Consider the following 19,411-nt stretch of genomic DNA (forward strand, 5'->3'; position numbering starts at 1 on the left):
GTCCACTCCCTTTCTATGTCCCTGATTCTATTATATTCACCAGTCCATTCTGTTCTTCAGATTTTTTTATTCACTTGATTTTTAGATTCACTTGTTGATAGGTATGTATTTGATGTCTTTTTGTTGTTCATAATTTTTACCTTTACCTTTTTCTTCTTCTTCCTCTTCTTAAAGAATACCCTTCAGCATTTCATGTAATCCTGGTTTAGTGGTGATGAACTCCTTTAGCTTTTTCTTGTCTGTGAAGCTCTTTATCTGACCTTCACTTTTGAATGATAGCTTTGCTGGGTAGAGTAATCTTGGTTGTAGGTTCTTGTTGTTCATCACTTTGAATATTTCTTGCCACTCCCATTTGGCCTGCATAGTTTCTGTTGAGAAATCAGCTGACAGTCATATGGGTACTCCCTTGTAGGTAACTATTTTTCTCTTGCTGCTTTCAAGATTCTCTCTTGTCTTTTGCCCTTGGCATTTTAATTATGATGTGTCTTGGTGTGGTCCTCTTTGGATTCCTCTTGTTTGGGGTTCTGTGCGCTTCCTGAACTTGTAAGTCTATTTCTTTCACCAGGTAGGGAAAGTTTTCAGTCATTATTTCTTCTAATAGGCCTTCAATATCCTGCTCTCTCTCTTCTTCTGGCACCCCAAAAATCCGGGTGTTGGTATGCTTAAAGCCGTCCCAGAGGCTCCTTACGCTATCCTCACACTTTTGGATTCTTCTTTCTTTCCGCCTCTCTGGTTGTGTGTTTTTTGCTTCCTCATATTCCAGATCTTTGGTTTGACTCTTCGGGTACGGTGATCTACAGTTGAGTTTCTGTATATTCTTTATTTCAGACAGTGTATGCTTAATTTCTGACAGGTCCTTTTCCATTTTTTTGGCATTCTCATTAAGGTCCTAGAAGGTCTCTTCAAGATTCTCTGCGGTTTTTAGAAGATTCTTGAGTAACCTTATAAATGTGGTTCTGAACTCTGTGTTGTCCAGTAGTTTACTTTCCTCCATCTCTCCAATTCATGACATGCTTCTGTGTCTCCGCATTTTGGCTGCCTCCCTGTGTTGATGGAGTGGCTTTGTGTGCTAGGTGACCTATAGGGGCCAGTAGCTCAGCTTCCCCAGTCACCCGAGGTGGTCGCTCTTGGTACACCCCTTTGTGGGCTGAGTGCAAAGTCTTGGTGTAGTTAAGCCTTGATTGCTGTTGGTACACTGGGAGGAATTGACCTCCAGGCCAATTGGCTGTGAGGACCCGCTGTGTCTATAATGGAAGAACTGCTGCACTGGAGACACGCTTATGGTACAGGACTTGTTTCAGTGGGGCTTTGGTGCTCACTGAGTCCACCTCCCGAATGTGTCACTTATGGATGTGAAGAGTTGAAATCTGGTGTCTCACACTGACCACTAGGTACACTGGCTGCTGGATCTCCAATGGGGTGCAGTTCTGCTACTGTCTGAGGCCACCCTGCAGGAGCTACAGCAAGAACCACAGTCCTCTCCTCCCTGCTTGGAGCTTGGAGGCTTTGGAGCTGTCTGCACTGGGTTGCAAGTTTGCTAGGTTAAAGTGCAATAGAGAAGGCCATTCATATGCAAAAGCTGCTGCTTGGAGCTTGGGTGTGTTTGTAGATTGTGCGGGGCAGAGTCTCAGGGCGTCACTAGGCTTGGGCATGGCAAACAGCGATGGGTGGCAGTGAGCCGTCTCTGCCTCTCCGACCACGTCCCCGTGTCTTGCACCCCAGCACAGCAAACGATTATTCTTGCGTGCTGCTCTGTGAGCAAGCCACCCTCACTTTCCCACCCGATGGCAGACAGTCCAGCTTCTCCCCAGAAACTGCATTTCAGAGAGATCGGGAGCTTGTCTCTTCGGGTTGAAGAAAGCAACTCCCGCCGCCAGCCGTGATCCGCCGCCAGCCCGTATCGCGCGTGCGCCCCCGTACCTCAGTTTTTTAGCGCTTGTGCCCTGAATGCTCTTTTCTCTTTCCATCTACTTGTAGAACTTCCACTCAGCCAGCTTTCCCGTGGTTCTGGGTGATAAATGTTTTGTCTTTTAGTTGTAGTTTCAAAATTGTACATGGCAGCAGTTTGGATGTTTACCTATGCCACCATCTTGGATCTCTCTCCCACACAAATATTTCTTTTTTGTCCAGGTATTCTTTTATGTCTTCATATCCTCTCATGATGTTCTCATATGTTACCTTTTTGGTTCCTCCTTTCTTTTCAGTCCTCACCTGAGGGCATATTGATTTTTATTGAGAGAGAGAGAGAGAGAGAGAGAGAGAGAGAGAGAGAGAGAGAGAGGAGAGAGAAACACACCAATTGGTTGCCTTCCTTATATATCCCAACCTGGGATTGAACCCGCAACCTAGGTATGTGCTCTGAGCGGGAATTGAGCTGCAACATTTTGGTGTACAGGATGACACTTCAACCAACAGAGCCGCTGGCCAGGGCACACTCAACGCTATTTTAATTCTTGTTGCTTTGAAGTGAACTGTTTTGTTTTTTTCTCTCTTGAGATCTTTTAGATCTTTGTTTTCCTTGCTCTGAAAGTTATGACTTCTGCCTTTGTTTAGGTTTGTTTTCATTTAATGTGTCTGATACCATGTGGGTTCTATCCACCTGAAAACTTATGGGTAATTTCCTTAAATTATTTTCTTGATAATTCCTTTTCCTTCATTTCTGTTCTGCCTTTTAGAATATTTATTATTTTGTCTTGGAGCTTCCTGGTCTAGCTCTCTAATTTTCTTGTTTTCTAACCTGTTTGCTTCTGTATAGCTTTGCTTTAATTTATTCAAAATGTCCTCAATTTTATTTTCTAATTCTCCTAATGAATTTTTCATTTCTGCTATCATATTATTTCTCAGGAAGTTCTTTTTTGAATCTCTAAATGTTTCCTTTTGGGAGTGTTCCTTTTTTTTTGTTTGTTTCAGTGAAGCAATATCTCTACTTAGCTCTCAGAGGATATTTTATGAAATTTCCTTTTTCTCGAATATAGTATATTTTATTTTGTATTTCACTCTTCAGTCTGGTCATCTTCATTGGAAATATGAACATGGGAAGGGGACTTACATATTGTGAGCTCTACAAGAGGGTTGTCTGGACTGATTTGAATTACATAATGAAAAGGATAGTTCACCTGATAGGTCAAAATAGATTCATTGGCATATGGGAAATTTTTAACATTTCCAGATAATTGATGGTTATGTACACATTCAGTGTTTCCAAGATAATTTTATTGAGTCCCTGACCTGGTTAGTGATGTATCAGAAAATCAAATGTAATTTTCATATTGTAAAACTTTTTTCTGAATGCAGTTTAGAGCTAAATTAATATAAATATTTATTTAAAGCAGCAGGCAATTTTGATTATGAAAAATATCTGTCACATACCTCCTACATTTAAAGAGTGATTTGAAATATGAAAAAAAGTGAAGGCTAAATAAGGATAATACTAATTATGTATTCATAAAAGGAAAACATTCAACACTATGGTGTCTGTGTTCTCTCAGACTAGTGAACATGAGTAATATACATTGACTGCTGTAATACTCTTTTCTCTGGGATATTCTAAGAAGAGGTTTTTCTAAGACTGTTGCTAGTTGTATTAGCTGACAGAAGAATAAGTGTATATGTCATATTATAAGTTAATTTTGCTTAATTGAAAAATAAACTTCTGTTTATTATTTTATTAAAAAAAAAAAAAAAAGGAGAGGCAGCTTAAATACCAAACTGTGCAACTTCTAAAGTTGGTGGCATGAGGCATGTACAAATTAAATATAATAGGAACTCAGAATAAGGGTAACTTCCATTTGGAAAAGAAATTTAATAAAAGAAGGTACACATCAGCTGGGCCTTTAAAGATTTTGATTGTGGAGATAAAGAAAATACTTTTCCTATTTAGGAATGGTAGCAGATACAAAGGGAGAGAGGTGCTTGTGGAAGGTAGAAAATTCGATTGAACTGATGATGTGTAAGGTACCTGATGAAAGGAATGGGATATAGGAAAAGTTGGTTCAGTGATTCTCAATTTTGATTATAGATTGGGACCACCTTGAAAGTCTTTAAAATATCTGTGGCCTAGCTGCATCCAGAATAAATAAATCAACATACTTGACAGTAGGACACCGGGCATTCATTTTTAAGCTCCCTGAATGATTATAATATGTTTGAGAACCTCTGTTGTAAGGACTTTTGACAGGTTTCTTGATTAATTTCCTCTTTGGTTTTTCTGTTAGTATAAATAAACCATATACAAGCATTCATAGTATTCAAGCATTTTTATGTATGTAGGACACTTGATTTTGCTTTTAGGAGCAAGCAAATAATTCATGTCTTATTTATATACTAGAGGCCTGGTGCTTAGATTCATGTACCGGTGGCATCCCTAGGCCTGGCCTGCAGGGATCGGGCCAAAACAGGCCCGGTGCATGGATTCGTGCACTGGTGGGGTCCCTCAGCCTGGCCTGTAGGGATCAGGCTGAAACCAGGAGTCTGACATCCCCCAAGGGGTCCTGGATTAAGAGAGGGCACAGGCCAGGCCGAGTGGGCCTCTTATATGCATATAAGATCTGTGGTTTAATCTCTTCCCACATACCCTCCTCTCCCTGTCCTCTGAGATTTATCAATCTGTTCCATGTTTCCATGCCTTTGCATTGAGCGTCTGCCCCTGGTGGTCATCTGCGTCATAGCTACCACGAACGGTCAGACGGTTGGACACTTAGCATATTAACCTTTGTAGATAATTTAGTTTCCTTTGAATTTTTACTAATTTTGTTCATATATTTGCCATCAAATTATTGTCATGATTTCAATTAATTTTTCTATAAAATAAAGTATAGAAACTTTTAATATACTATAGTCTTTAAGAATTATTAGTCTCTACTATTAGAATTATAGAAGATTTCATTTTTAGTTCCTCATTTATGAAATTAGCATAATAGTACTAAGCTCTCTGGATTGTTTATTGCAAGTGTTAAATGTGTATTATAATCATTTTCTAATTTATGTATTTCTGACTTGTTTAGTTTACATATAATAAGCATTTAGTGCTTTGCTGTCCAAAAAAATGAAAACATATAAAGCATAGGAACTTCCTGATAGTAAATAGAGTACATTGAATCATTGATTTTCCAGGTTCTTTAGAAATTCTGATGTCAAATTAGAAAATCATTTAATAGAAAATGTCATTTTGAAAAAACTTACATTTTAGGTATCATGCTTTTAAATATCGAGTGCATTAAAATTTGTGGAAATTCCATTTAAATATTTCTGTAGGATGCTAGTGAGCAAAAGACAGAACTTGAAAGACTGAAGCACAGAATAGCAGACGAAGTTGTTAAAATTGAAGAAAGAAAAAACAAAATTGATGATGAATTAAAAGAAGTACAAGTAAGTTAAAAAAAGGAAACACTGTGAGAGCCATTTACATTTTTTACTATCAGTTGTATATAGGACTTTAAACATTATTTGCTGAAGTTATTTTCTAATAGTATTATCAAATGTGGCTGTAACTAGAATATTATTTGTAAAAGAGAAGCAGGAAGAGAATTCTCCCAGGAGAAGTAAGCAAATTAACTGATGGTAATAAAAATATAATCTGTTTCCTGTGAATCATGTTGTTTTGACTGTGGAGGAAAAAAATGTGTTGTAGATAAATTAAGACAAACACTAAGGCTCTTTTTCTTGAGACTTGACTAAATTAACTAACTAGTCTTAGAATATAAAGAGCTTTGAAACTGGCAAAACAGTCTCAAAACAAATTAGATCTCCCAGCTTAGAGTGATGCTGTTATGGCAAGGACTCTTACTTTCTTAACTTGAACATTTTGTACTTTATGTTTTAAAGCATTTTGATATTTGAAGAGAAAGCATGTTTAACTAGAGTCATTTTATTAAAATGACAAATATGCAATGATTTGTAATGAGCTAACAATTTTTTTTACGTATATGTTTTGAAATTGAAAATGCCCTTTATGTCTTTTAGCCTTTAGTGTATGAAGCGAAACTAGCAGTTGGAAACATTAAGCCAGAATCTCTTTCAGAAATTCGCTCACTGCGTATGCCACCTGATGTAATCAGAGACATTCTTGAAGGAGTTTTAAGGTTGATGGGTATCTTTGATACATCTTGGGTGAGCATGAAAAGGTAAGTTTTTGAATTTGTGAAAAATGTTATTTCATCAATGCATTACACATTCCTTTATATTTTAAAATATGTGTTATTTTGTTTCTCAAATTGAACTTCATCTAATTATCTGGTTGCAGCACACTTTGCCCTGATATTTCAAGATGCTCTATGTAACAATGTATCGAGAGCTACATTTTCCTTTCTCCATAAGTGGTTGTTAAAAGTGTCAAAAGAGGAGAAAAGGAAAGCCTTAAAATCTTTTAAGAATGTCTTGATAAATATAATCATTTATTTGGTACTCACGTCATGTTTACTGTCATTTACTGATGAAGAAAATATAGTCACTAGCCTCAGAGAGTTTTGCACTCTTGGAATAGTAAGAGAGAGTGAGAGCTCCATAAATAACAAGAAAAATGCACACTAGGAAAGACTGAGTCTTTTTGTTTTTTAAAAAAATATTTTTATTGATTTTAGAGAAAAAGAGAGAGGGAGAGAAAGAGAGAAAGATCAATGAACGGAATCACCAGTCGGCTGAGCCCACAACCTGAGCATGTGCCCTGACTGGGAATTGAACCTTGACCTCCTGGTTCATAGGTTGACACAATCGCTGAGCCACGCTGGCCAAGCTACTAGGAAAGACTGTCTTAACTAAATATGCAACAATGCAGCTTCAGGTTTTATATTATAGCAGTGTTGTTGTGGTATTCAATTACATTTTAGGATTTAGATTGGTAGTAAAGTCCTTTCCTATCTGGAGTCGGGAGAGATTTAGGTTCAGAGAACACTTTAAATAGCTTAGAAAGCAGAAAAATTTCTTGCATATCCTAGAACATATGAGTACCAACTAGTTCACATAAAGGGATGTGGGTAGAATAACAGGATTGTAATTTCTTTATTTTATTGCTACAGGTTATTCACAGAATATTAGGAAATTTGTTGTGCATCTTTTTGTAGTTCCTCCTTGTTTATAAAACAATGTGAATAGTCCATTTAAAGCTTACATACTTCAGTCCCCTATTTTGTGTTAGCTAATAGATTAAAATGATTGCATATGCCATTTTGTTAAATTGATATTTTTGTAAGAACTAGCAAATGTTATTTAACCCCATTTGAAGTAATATGCTTTAATTTTAGTTTCCTCGCAAAGAGAGGTGTGAGAGAAGACATAGCAACCTTTGATGCACGAAATATTCCAAAGGAAATAAGAGACAGTGTTGAAGAACTTCTTTATAAAAATAAAGGATCTTTTGATCCAAAGGTAATTTTTTAAAGTTATGCCATAAAGTCTCTTTCAATGCTTTATAATATTCTGCAAATTAAAAGTGATGACATTATCAATTGCTTAGATTGTCTAATAACTAAAAGTTTTAAAAAATAAGCTCTACATATTATAGGTAGAAAGCATTTACCACCAGAATTAGGTTAACTAGAATACAGGTTGGGGCGTGGTGCATACTTATTAGTATAAGTGGTTTTTAAATCTTACTCTTGTCTGTCAGTGGTAAGGTCCCAGTCTACCTTATCAAGTCCAGCTTGCCTGGTATGTTTTTCTTCCTGTGTACTAGTCATATAATAATTGATGTCTGTGTTAGGGTACTTGTATCTAATTTTAGTAAATAGTTTAAACTCCATGATTCTAGTATGTGTTTTAGATCCCTTATTAAAAATGTATTGTACATCTTCTTTGACCCTAAAAACCATGTTTTGAAATTGCTTTTATTTAATAAATATGTAAAGAGAAAGAATTGATGCTTAAAATTGTTGCAGACAGACATCGTCATTACAAATGTGACTAATAGAATATGTTGATAAACCCTCATTATATTAAGGACTGTATGAGATTCAGAAAGATTTTTAAGCAAGAAGTGAGACATACCTTAATCAAATAGCAACTCACTTTGTTTTTATTTTAGCTATCCACCAAAACCTTCATTTGTGAAATAAATGCTTAAGTAAAATATGCTAGAATTAATTCTGTTATTATTTGAAAATAAGTTAAGCAGCTGGATAACTGATGTTTTTTCAGAATGCCAAGCGTGCCAGCACTGCTGCGGCTCCGCTGGCTGCCTGGGTCAAAGCCAATGTGCAGTACTCCCATGTCCTGGAGCGGATCCAGCCTTTGGAAACCGAGCAGGCGAGATTGGAGTCGTAAGTGTCAGAAAATACAAACAGTTCTAACCTTCATTTATTTTAATCAATTTAATGATTTAGTTATATTATTAGGATTTATTTAGGATTTCTTGTTTATATCTAAAAAGGAAGCTGAAAACATTAAATCATATAAAATGAGTTAGCTAATTACAAATTCAATGTTAAACAGACCAAGAAGAGAAAAACCAATTAGAAGGAGATGGAAAGAAGAACCAATAACTTTCCTACCATTATTATGTTGTTGGAAGGATAAATTGGTAGAAGTTCTTTTAGAAAGAGCTAAAGTTTTATAGAGGGATAATATTAAAGTATAAAAAAGTAGCTTTTGGAAATAGTGGGCTTTTATATTTGTTTTCACCTTCTAAGTTCTAGGAAATGTTTAGTTTGTATTTTCTAAAACATTCTCTGGGCAGGCAGGGGGAAAATTTAACCATTTTTCTTTGGGTTTAAAAATATCAATTTGCTGTTGTTACTAGGTCAGCATTGTATTTTATCTCCTTTGTTCTTATGCAGACTAAGAGGTATGTTATATTCTTGATTGTTCAGTTTTTGACATTATTCTTACTCTAGACAAGGAGGGTTTTTTTTTTAGCCCCCTAAACTTTATAATTTTCTTAATGTAATTTTGTGAAATTTTTGTGTTAAATTTATACATTATTTTGACTATATACTTTCCACAGCTGAGACATGTTTTATATTTCCTTTCTTGGACACCTCTTCATTGTTCTTAATAATTACCTCAGATTATTCAGTTTATTATTTTTTCTGTTTACATATCACATATTTATCCGCAGTCTTCCTGTCAGACCCTAAAACATATTCAGAATCTATGTGTTCTATTTACTTTTTTCTTAGCATTACCCATCCTAGAGCCTTTTCCCCTTGTGTTTCAATGTGAATTAGTTCTTCCCTAGGCCTGGTGCTTACAGCTATTATCTTGAGATTTCACTTCACCATTTTTCTGGGAAGTACCTTTGTCTCTTTTCTGATTGCATTCTTTTGTTAATGCCCTTGCCTTTTTCTTAGTTTAGTCCATTTTTCTAGAGCGCCTCTTTCACATTAGCTCCTAATCAAAGGTAAATAGGATGAAAAACTTTTTGAGATCTTTCAATGTCTAACATTACCTATCTTACACTATTATATGTGATCAATAATTGGGCCGGGTTTAGAACACTGGGCTAGAAAAAGTTTGATCTCACCATTTTGAAGGCTTTATTCTATTGTGGTGGTTCTCCAAGTGTGGTTCCTGAGGCAGCAGCATCAGTGTCACCTGGGAACTGGTTAAAAGTACACATTTTTGAGCTTCAATCAGACTTACTGAATTAGATACAATGTGTGGGGTGCAGAGTGAGGCCTTTCAGTTCATAGTTTTTAAAAGAATTTTTATTGATTTTCAGAGAGAGAGGAAGGGAGAGGGAAACATTGATGTGAGAGAGAAATATTGATCGACTGCCTCCTGCACACCCCTTACTGGGGATGAGCCCACAACCTGGGCATGTGTCCTGACTGCAATGGAACCAGCAACCTTTGGTGCATGGATGATGCCCAAACACCCGAGCCACACTAGCCAGGACGGCAGTCTGTGTTTTGACAAACCCAGGAGATTGTGCAATGCACAAATGCCCAGCAGCATGCAACAGTGTGGCCTGGCCATTTGATAGCAACTCTCAATGTTTGTGGGTGTTTTGGGGGAAAGAGGTCAGTCATTTCTGTAGAAGAATCCTCATAGTTTCTGCCTAGGGTGTGGGTAGAATGGATGGGGGTGGGTGAGGGGTATAAGCTTGACTTCCAGGATTGGCTTAAGAAGATAAGGACACTCTCACTGGGGGAGGCAATCTAAGGTCAAACTCTTTATAATCTCTGTTGTCTACATTCCTGAGCATTTCAGAGCTACCAGTTTACATTTCCTGAGCATTTTAGAGGTACCTGTTGTCTACATTTTAGAATTCTTTCAGCTTCTCTTCCTGAAGCCATTTAACTTGTGTGGCTTTTCTGGTATGTTATCACCTTTCAAAATTTTATTGAATTACTCTTTTGTAATACTTTTCTCCTTCGTTATCTTTCTTCTTGTACATGTATATCTTTTTTATTCTCTTGGTTTCATTCTGTAGAGTTTTAGAAGAGATAGTAGATAATTGACTATGTTTACCATTTTTATCCAGAGATCTACACACACAAGTATTTTTAAAGATAGGTTCCTATACGTGGTATGGCTAAGTCAGAAGATACATTTTTAACTTTAGCTTTGCTTTTCATATCAAATTCTAAGTAAAGGTATTATGACTACTGGATTATTAATAGTTTTCATTGTAATTTATTTACTTCAAAATTACATTTTAAGGTGCTAGTGCTGCATTTTGTTGGTATCTAAAATAGAATAACTTTTATAAAATTCAATTATATTTTAGAAATTTGAAGAAAACCGAAGACAGAAAAAGGAAACTAGAGGAGCTTCTTAATTCTGTTGGTCAAAAAGTATCAGAACTTAAAGAAAAGTAAGTTAAGTTTTAAAATGCATTTTGGATATTTGAAAACATACTTCAACTATTTTTTTTATTTTTGAAAATCTTAGTTAGAATTGCTGTTTTCAATTCTTTTTGTTATTTATCACTAAAATTGGGAAAGGTATAAAATAATATAGAAGGTATTCCTTTTTTTAAAAATAGGTTTTATGATAAGAACAAAAGTATTTTAAGTCTCCATTGATATAGTTATCACTGTATGTATATTTACTTATATGTATTTATTTATTATATATATTTACTCCCAAGCATTGGAAAATTGAGCAAGATAAATCAGATATAATGAGTTAATACTGAGAGTGTTTACATTTGGTATTCCCGTTTCCTTATTGTTTTGACTTTAAAGTTTTAGACTCCTTTATTTCAGATGATGCTACTCAATAATCTTCCATGAGAGTGTATGTTGACATTTAAAAAGTCTATTCTTTTAACTTTGTGCTTTTTGGTGTTCAAAAAATATTCCCTTGCAATATTATACTCAAATTTAAGGACCATTTATGAATACTATTAATCTTAAAACTTTTCAGGTACCTCTGGGCTCCTGTGATAGCTATTTAGTATAGGATAGAAAATATTTGTATGGAAATTATTATAAATGTGGGAACATTTTACTTAAAATAATTGTGAAGATTGGAAAATGGAACATTTCAGTGTGAGGTATGTTCCAATATGCCCCTTCGATGCCTGACACTGTGGATAGCACTGAAGCCTATTTAGACTATGTTTTTTCTTATACATACATACCTATGATAGAGTTTACTTTATGATTAGGTACAATAAGTATTAACAATAACAAATAACAAAATAGAATACTTATAACAATATCCTATATAATAAAAGGGTAATATGCAAATTGACCCTAATGGTGGAATGACTGGGAATGACTGGTCACTGTGACGTGCACTGACCATCAGGGGGCAGACTCTCAACGCAGGAGCTGCCCCTGGTGGTCAGTGCGCTTCCACAGGGGGAGCACTGCTCAGCCAGAAGCCAGCTCATGGCTGGCCAGCGCAGCAGCGGTGGCAGGAGTCTCTACCACCTCCATGGCAGCGCTAAGGATGTCTGACTAATGGCTTAGGCCCATTCCCCGTGGGCAGTGGGCCTAAGCTGGCAGGTGGACATCCCCCAATGGCTCCAGGGCTGCCAGAGGGATGTCTGACTACCAGCGTAGGCCCGATCCCCCAGGGAGCGGGCCTAAGCCATCAGTCGGACATCCCCCAAGGGGTCCCAGACTGCAAGAGGGCGCAGGCAGGGCTTAGGGACCCTCCCCCCCCCCCCCCCCCCCTGAGTGCACGAATTTTTGTGCACCCAGTCTCTAGTACAATAATAAAACTTGTGTGAATCTGGTCACTAGCTTCAGGGGATCCCTTGTTAAATTCTTCTTATATACACATTGCTTTCTGGTGTAACTTGTTTCCATCAATCAGAACATGTTTTCTGTTCATGTCTTCTATCCACTAATTTAAGTGCCTTTTTGTCTTAACTAAGCACTTACCATGCACTGTGGCTATATATTTTGTAGTTTGAGGTGCAACAGCTAAACTAGCATGAATTTTTCCTTTTCCACACTTTCATGGGTAGAAGGTTCATTCTTACTATAGATCTTAACAACTCAGCTTACAGCTTTTTTTTTTTCTTTCTTTTCTAAGTTGAGAACTTTCACATTTTCACTTAAAAGGAGCACTTTGCAGCTTTTCTTTGTCATATCCGAACTGCCACCATCACTGCTCTTGTGCTTTGGAGCCACTATTAAGTAAAATATGTGTTACTTGAACATAGCCCTGTGATACTGTGACAGTCGATCTGATAACTCAGATGGCTACTAAGTAACTAAGGGTGGGTATGTGTACAGCATGGATACACTGGACAAAGGGCTGATTCATTTCCCAGGCATGACAGAGCTGGATGGTATGAGACATCATCATGCTACTCAGAATGGCCCACAATTGAAAACCTATGAATTATTTATTTCTGGAATTTTCTATTTAATATTTCTGGATGGTGGTTGGCCACAGGTAACTGAATCTGTAGAAAGAAATTCCCAGGGCTGGGGGAAGGGGCCGGAGGGGAACTACAGTATGTTATTAAATATAATATATGTTATTGTTTGCTTTTGGTTTTATGAACCTAACACTTTTTATGTGATCACATTGATTTCAAGTGGTATGTTATGTTTACTTTTTTTCTTAAGGAAGAAATAGAAATTATTGTACCAAGAAAGAAATTCATCAGATTAAAACTATGACTGTTTTTCTCTATGTAGTCTGGAAATAATTATCTCTATATTTACATATTTACTTATAGAAAAAAAAGCCAGACCAAAAAGAAAACCTCAAAGCCATAAATTCAGCATGTTCAATATTTCTGAATATTTTATACTAGAGGCCCCGTGCACAAAATTCGTGCATGGGTAGGGTCCCTAGCGGCTGCTGGCTGGGCCTTCCTTCTTTCTGCGCCACCCCCTGGTGGTCAGTACACGTCATAGTGAGCGATCAAACTCCTTGTCTGTCGAACTCCTGAGGGGACACTTTGTATATTAGGCTTTATATATATATAGATGTTAGAAATACAGGAAAGAAATCACATCATTTTCTTCCAGGTATAATTAAAGAAGTATAAGAAAAATAGTGTGTGTGTTTTTTAATATCATATGCTCAGAATCAGTACTTAACATTTAAGTAATTGTCCAGTATTTATTGAGTAGTTAGCATATGGTAGCAGTATTTTTGTTTGTTTTGTTTTTAATCCTTACCTGAGGAAGAGAGAGAGGGAGGGAGGGAGGGAGGGAGGGGGAGAGAGAGAGAGAGAGAGAGAGAGAGAGAGAGAGAGAGAGAGAGAGAAAGAGAAAGAGAGAGAGAGAGAGAGAGAAAGAGAAAGAGAAAGAGAAAGAGAAAGAGAAAGAGAAAGAGAAAGAGAAAGAAAGAGAAAGGAAACATTGTCTTCTGCATGCTCTCAACAGGGGATCAAACCTGTAACCCAGGTATGTGCCCTGACCTGGAATCTTGGCTGTCCCCTATGGTAGCCATTAAAGATATGTGGCTATTGAGAACTTTGAATGTGGGTAATATGACTGAGAAATTGAGCTTCAAATTTTATTTAATTTTCATTCATATAAATTTAAGTAGCCACCAGTTGCTAGTGGCTACCATATTGGACATATGAATTCTAGAGTCTTGTTTAAGGGTAGAAGGAAAAAGTACTTAAAGTGGCAATACAGTGTACTGTAAAGTTCATGGAACTTAATATCAGACAGACACACCCATTTATGAATTTTGAGATCCTCTGCTAATTATTGGTGAGACCTGTGTAACAATCTGTTTGGATATACGTTTCCATACCCTGGCATTTCATCAGCAATTATGTATTTGTTGAAGGACTTAAGTATTCATGTGGAATATTTCTATTTTATTTAATAAAACTATAAATTTGTGTAGGTATTTTTAAGGAAAAAATTTTAAGAGTTATAAATTTGGGTGAATGGGCATGTAGGAAGAGAATATATAATAAACTGGCTATTTGAGGTGAATTTAAAAAGTTTACTTATATGTTTGATAGCTAGATATTTAAGGAAATTAGAGTGAGGAGTGAGGTAGGATAAGGAAGGGATGGAAGGTGTTCTAGGAAAATGGAACATCCTGAAGAAGGGCACAGCAGATGAACGATAGAGCATTTTCTGAGAATAAATACTCAGATATTTACATATAGTTTTGTTGGACTAGAATAGAATAAAATAACACTGAAAAGATGAATTGGATCAATCTCATAACTGGGTCTTGAATGTCATATGGCGAAGTTGCACAGTGAATTAATGCCCTGTATGAATTTTACACTTTATATATATAACACATACATATATGCATACACACACACAGACACACACACTAGTATACCAGTATTTGTTGGGATATTGGGATATGTGTCTGTTTGATGAATGATATTTTGAAGACAAATACGATTAGTATTATCATTAATTAAATTCTTATATAAAAGTTCACTTTACTACCTAAGGATAATTTAATCAAATCTCTCTTACATTTCTTTGCCTTTAATGTTTTCATAGATTTCAGAGCAGGACTTCAGAGGCTGCCAAACTTGAAGCTGAAGTAAGCAAAGCACAAGAAACAATTAAAGCTGCGGAAGTCTTAATTAATCAGCTTGATAGAGAACACAAGAGATGGACTGCACAGGTTTGTTTGAGAAAGAAAGGTAAAAAATAAGGGCTTCCTTGAAAATACAGGAAATCTATAATGTAATATATTTGTTAAAAAAATAAAAAGGAGAGAAATACCATATCCATTAACTTTTGGCTGGCTTAAGAAAAAATCAACTAGATATTAATGGCTGTTATGTGAATTAATCTTTAAGCAAAGTATCTTTATATGAATGGATTTTAGACAAAGAAACCTATTTCTCTTTTTTATCTATATTATTGAAGGGAAAGGCAGGGATGAAAAAGAATTGATGGAAAATGGAGTACTCTTTTTTTGGAATTTACCTTTACCAGGACAGTGATCTTAGGATTTTACACTATTAGCCATTTAATTTTCTTGAAGTACTCTGTTAAAGATTGTCTCTTGTTTTTGTTTGTTTTGTAGATTCCCTCCCTTACCACATTCTCTTCATCTGTTCATTCAGTGATGTTTGGCCTCAATATTCTCTCCCTTAGCTTCTTTGCAACTATTCTGGTTATTTCATCCAGAAGAGTATCGCCTATATAATGATGCTGACCAGAGCTATATTTCTAGACTGCTTAGTTTTAAATTCATATTTCCAACTATCCTTTAGATATTTGCATTTAACTGTCTCAGGAACTCATATGTTTAAATTTATTTTCTTTTTCTATCCAAATCTCTATGATTTCCTATCTCTCATACACATCTTTCTTCTAGGCATTAAAACTAAAAACATGTAGTTATCTTAGACTCTTCCTCTTCCTTATTTAATTGTCATAATCCATTTGCAAATACCTCGTATATTTGTCTTCTTCCCTTAATGCCAATTCTTTCCTTCCTTTATCCTGAATTCTCACAACTTGTCTTGCTCCTATCTGACCCTTTAATTGGTTCATTCTTCATTTGTCAGTTTAGTTATCTTTCTAAAACCCAATCCGTACCATCACTCACAGCCTAGTTTAAACACTTTCAATGGCTCATAATAACCACAGGTTAAATAGAAGCTCCTTCGCATGGCATGGGAACCTTGCACAATGTTGTTCCCTCCAATCACTCTACCTCTCTTTTTTCATTACTTCTGTTTTTGCTACTTTTTCTGCTCAAACTTATGCTTTAGCCAGCCATGCTTTTAACTAATGAGTCTCAAAGATTTATCTTTGCTTTGTGCCTTTGTCATACTCTCTGTATCTTAATTGTATTTTACAAAATGATGCTAATTCACACAGTACATATTTAACTATACTTGGAATAAAAGTTTTGCTTTTGTTAAAATTATTAGGAAAATTCAATGATAAAGTATGTTAATCTCTACAAATATATTGGGATTTCACATATTTGCTTAAGATCAGCAGAATCAAAAGCTTTGTTGATATTTTTACATTTTGTCAATTTATTCAAGACAGGGGTTACTTTTAACCCATAAATGATTTTTCCCTCTATAGTTAAAACTCTAACTTATGAAGCTGTCATTTTTTTCCAAGTTAAAACATATCCATACATCACTCTCTTTTTTTCTAGGTTGCAGAGATAACAGAGGAATTAGCTACTCTTCCTAAAAGAGCTCAACTAGCTGCTGCATTTATGACATATCTTTCCGCTGCTCCTGAGGGTTTGAGAAAAACCTTTTTGGAAGAATGGACCAAGTCAGCTTGTCTTGAAAGTTTGTATTTAGGTTTTCATGAATTTGAAATTTCAGTATACTAAATATGCATCTTTTGTTTTTTTGTCATTTTACTTTTTTTAAATGAGAAAAAAATATCTGTAAGTTAAAACATACTGTAGCTACTTTAGATTTGCTGAATTCTACAAATGTCCTGAGAATTGTTTTGTTATGATGATTCTTCTATTCCTAAAATCACTCTATGACACTGAGAACATTGAATTATTTTTGGTATATGCATGAGTACAGTTAAACATTTTTTTAGTTTAATTTTTATAGTAATTTCATATCTTAAGGTGAGATGCAAAAACTGCAAAATTCCTTATGAATTTTTGTGCTTTTCACAAATTATTGTAGTTGTGAAACATTCATTTAATAGATAAAATATAAATTAACTGAATTCCATTTCTTTGTACTTTTTTGCCCTTAGTGTCTGGAGTTAAATGGGGCAGAATAGATTTAATATTAAAAATAATTATGAGATATTTCTGAGTGTATTTTAAATAGTTGTATCCCTTCCCACTTGTCAAATACAAGCTTGTTATAGTGAAGTATTATTGATATCTTTAACTTTTCAGAATTTGATCTGCGGAGATTTCTTTGTACTGAAAGTGAGCAGTTAATTTGGAAAAGTGAAGGCCTACCATCAGATGATCTTTCTATAGAAAATGCTATTGTTATCCTACAGGTAATTAATCAATTTTAATTTTCTTATCAGATGTATTTCTTTTGAATGCTTTCCTAATTACATAAAAGTGGAGTATTTTGCTTGGTGATTCTATAATTTTCAGTATAACTTATTTTTTACCTTAAAAGTTTATAAAGTGGCACTATTTTGGTGGCTAAATATTCTACATTGAACTCCCAATTAGTAATAGAAATACTTTAGGAATACCTGATTCATTTGGTTGTATGGTTCCTTCATCTAGTGTACATGATTTTATATTTTTATTTAAAAAATTTTTGGGGTTATAAGTTAGAGATGACCATATGCATATTTTGGAAAATTGTTTCACAGTGTGTGTTTCCCAAAAGTCATTTAAACTTGAAACTATTATAACCTTACTAGAGGCCTGGTGCATGAAATTTGTACACTTGGGGCGGGGGTCCCTCAGCCTAGCCTGCACCCTCTTGCAGTGTGGGACCCTTCGCTCCTTACCGCCTGCCTGCTGGCTGCTCCTTAGCGCTGCTGCGGAGGCAGGAGAGGCTCCCGCCACCGCCGCTGTGCTTGCCAGCCGTGAGCACGGCTTCTGGCTGTGTGGTGCTCCCCCTGTGGGAGTGCACTGACCACCAGGGGCAGCGCCTGCGTTGAGCATCTGCCCCCTGGTTGTCAGTGTGCTTAATAGTGACCGGTCATTCTGCTGTTCAGTCGATTTGCATATTAGCCTTTTATTATATAGGATTAGCAGTGAATGTGAAAAACAAATTCCAAATCATATATACAAACAGTTCATTTCTTTAAATGACTTTTGATTTTTACCATTAACTTGGTTTACCTTTCTGATATTGAACTTGGAAGATGATTTCCACCCCTTGATTATGTGATGTTCTCCCTCCCCCCCTCCCCCCCCGCCCTGTTCTTTCTATCTTAATAGTTTATACTACATAATACCAGTTTTCTCTTTCCACTCTGTGGCCCCCTCTCTCTGCCCACAGACCATTTCCTTATTCCATAACTCCAGAGTCTCAAAGAAAACACTGAATGCTCCTCTTTAGGTAACATAGGTTAAGTATTATTAGATCTTTATTGTGGGCTCTATTCATTCTTGGTTAATTTATTTTGATTATTCCTATTAATCAGATGATATACATTGGCATCTTACCAGTAGAGAAGTTGCTGATCAAAGATTAAACAGTTTTGTCTTCTTTTAATTTGATTTGGCTTGTTCTTTCATTTATTTTGGAACATCTTTCATTATTATTTTTCACACGAGAATTATAGATTTGGAACTCTAAATGTGTATGTCAATAAATTAATTATATTATTACAAACTATGTGATTTTTGTTTTAGTTATCCTTCTCTAAGGTTTTATAATCAGTTCTTTTTTCTTTTTTAGTAATCTAATAAAGCAATCATTTGCAGATTTAAAAAACACATTTTAAGTATTCTCCTTTTTTCATTCTATAGGAAATCAGGGGTAGATGAGCCTTTAGATAAGATATATTTATCACAATTTTTATTTTTTATTGGTGATAATTTAATTTTATTGATGAAAATACTTTTGTATTCTGAATTGTCTTTTATAATAAGTACAGAAGAAATTGTTTTTGAAAATAATTTCAAGAATAAGTTTAGATTTATTTTACATTTAATATTTCTAAGTTTCTTATAGATACTTATATGCATTCATATGACAAAACAAAACCATTTGGAAAAATTTAATAGGACAATTAATTATTTTCTTGAAATGAATTTGCCATTATGGTCAATACTCTGTCTCAATTATAAAGTATACTTGATTTAGAATAAGCTGCTATAATTAAGGGTGTGATCGGATAGCACATGTCTATAACATCTCATTAACATCACCATGTGATGTATGTGAAATTAGATGTGCAAATACATGTAAATTAGATTTCTGGGAAGTCTTCCCTGAGAAAAATGGCTGGGCATAATGAATAAGATGAATTTTTGAATCAGCTATCACATCTCCTCACCCACTCAGTGGAGGCTTTCCCACATTTAAGGCTGTAGCCACTCATTGTCAACAATTATTCCATTGTTTGTTTTTCAAAGATGCTTGAATTTCTCATATTTGTGTTAAGCTAAGTATTGAAGTACATGTATTGTCTGGGAGATG

General features: G+C 35.4%; 1 protein-coding gene across 2 annotated transcripts in view; it reads left to right on the plus strand.

The window, feature by feature from the left end:
* Nucleotides 1-19,411, plus strand: part of DYNC2H1 (dynein cytoplasmic 2 heavy chain 1) — a 328,866-nt gene that overhangs the window by 135,143 nt on the left and 174,312 nt on the right. For both annotated transcript variants that reach the window (XM_028158576.2, XM_008150183.3), the window contains exons 56-63: nucleotides 5,254-5,367; nucleotides 5,962-6,122; nucleotides 7,239-7,362; nucleotides 8,131-8,252; nucleotides 10,664-10,750; nucleotides 14,838-14,964; nucleotides 16,468-16,609; nucleotides 17,188-17,297. In XM_028158576.2, coding sequence (XP_028014377.2) covers nucleotides 5,254-5,367; nucleotides 5,962-6,122; nucleotides 7,239-7,362; nucleotides 8,131-8,252; nucleotides 10,664-10,750; nucleotides 14,838-14,964; nucleotides 16,468-16,609; nucleotides 17,188-17,297 — 987 coding nt within the window. The remainder of the gene's footprint in view (nucleotides 1-5,253; nucleotides 5,368-5,961; nucleotides 6,123-7,238; nucleotides 7,363-8,130; nucleotides 8,253-10,663; nucleotides 10,751-14,837; nucleotides 14,965-16,467; nucleotides 16,610-17,187; nucleotides 17,298-19,411) is intronic.

Source organism: Eptesicus fuscus, chromosome 13, assembly GCF_027574615.1.
Source record: "Eptesicus fuscus isolate TK198812 chromosome 13, DD_ASM_mEF_20220401, whole genome shotgun sequence".
NCBI classification, from domain to species: Eukaryota; Metazoa; Chordata; class Mammalia; order Chiroptera; family Vespertilionidae; genus Eptesicus; species Eptesicus fuscus.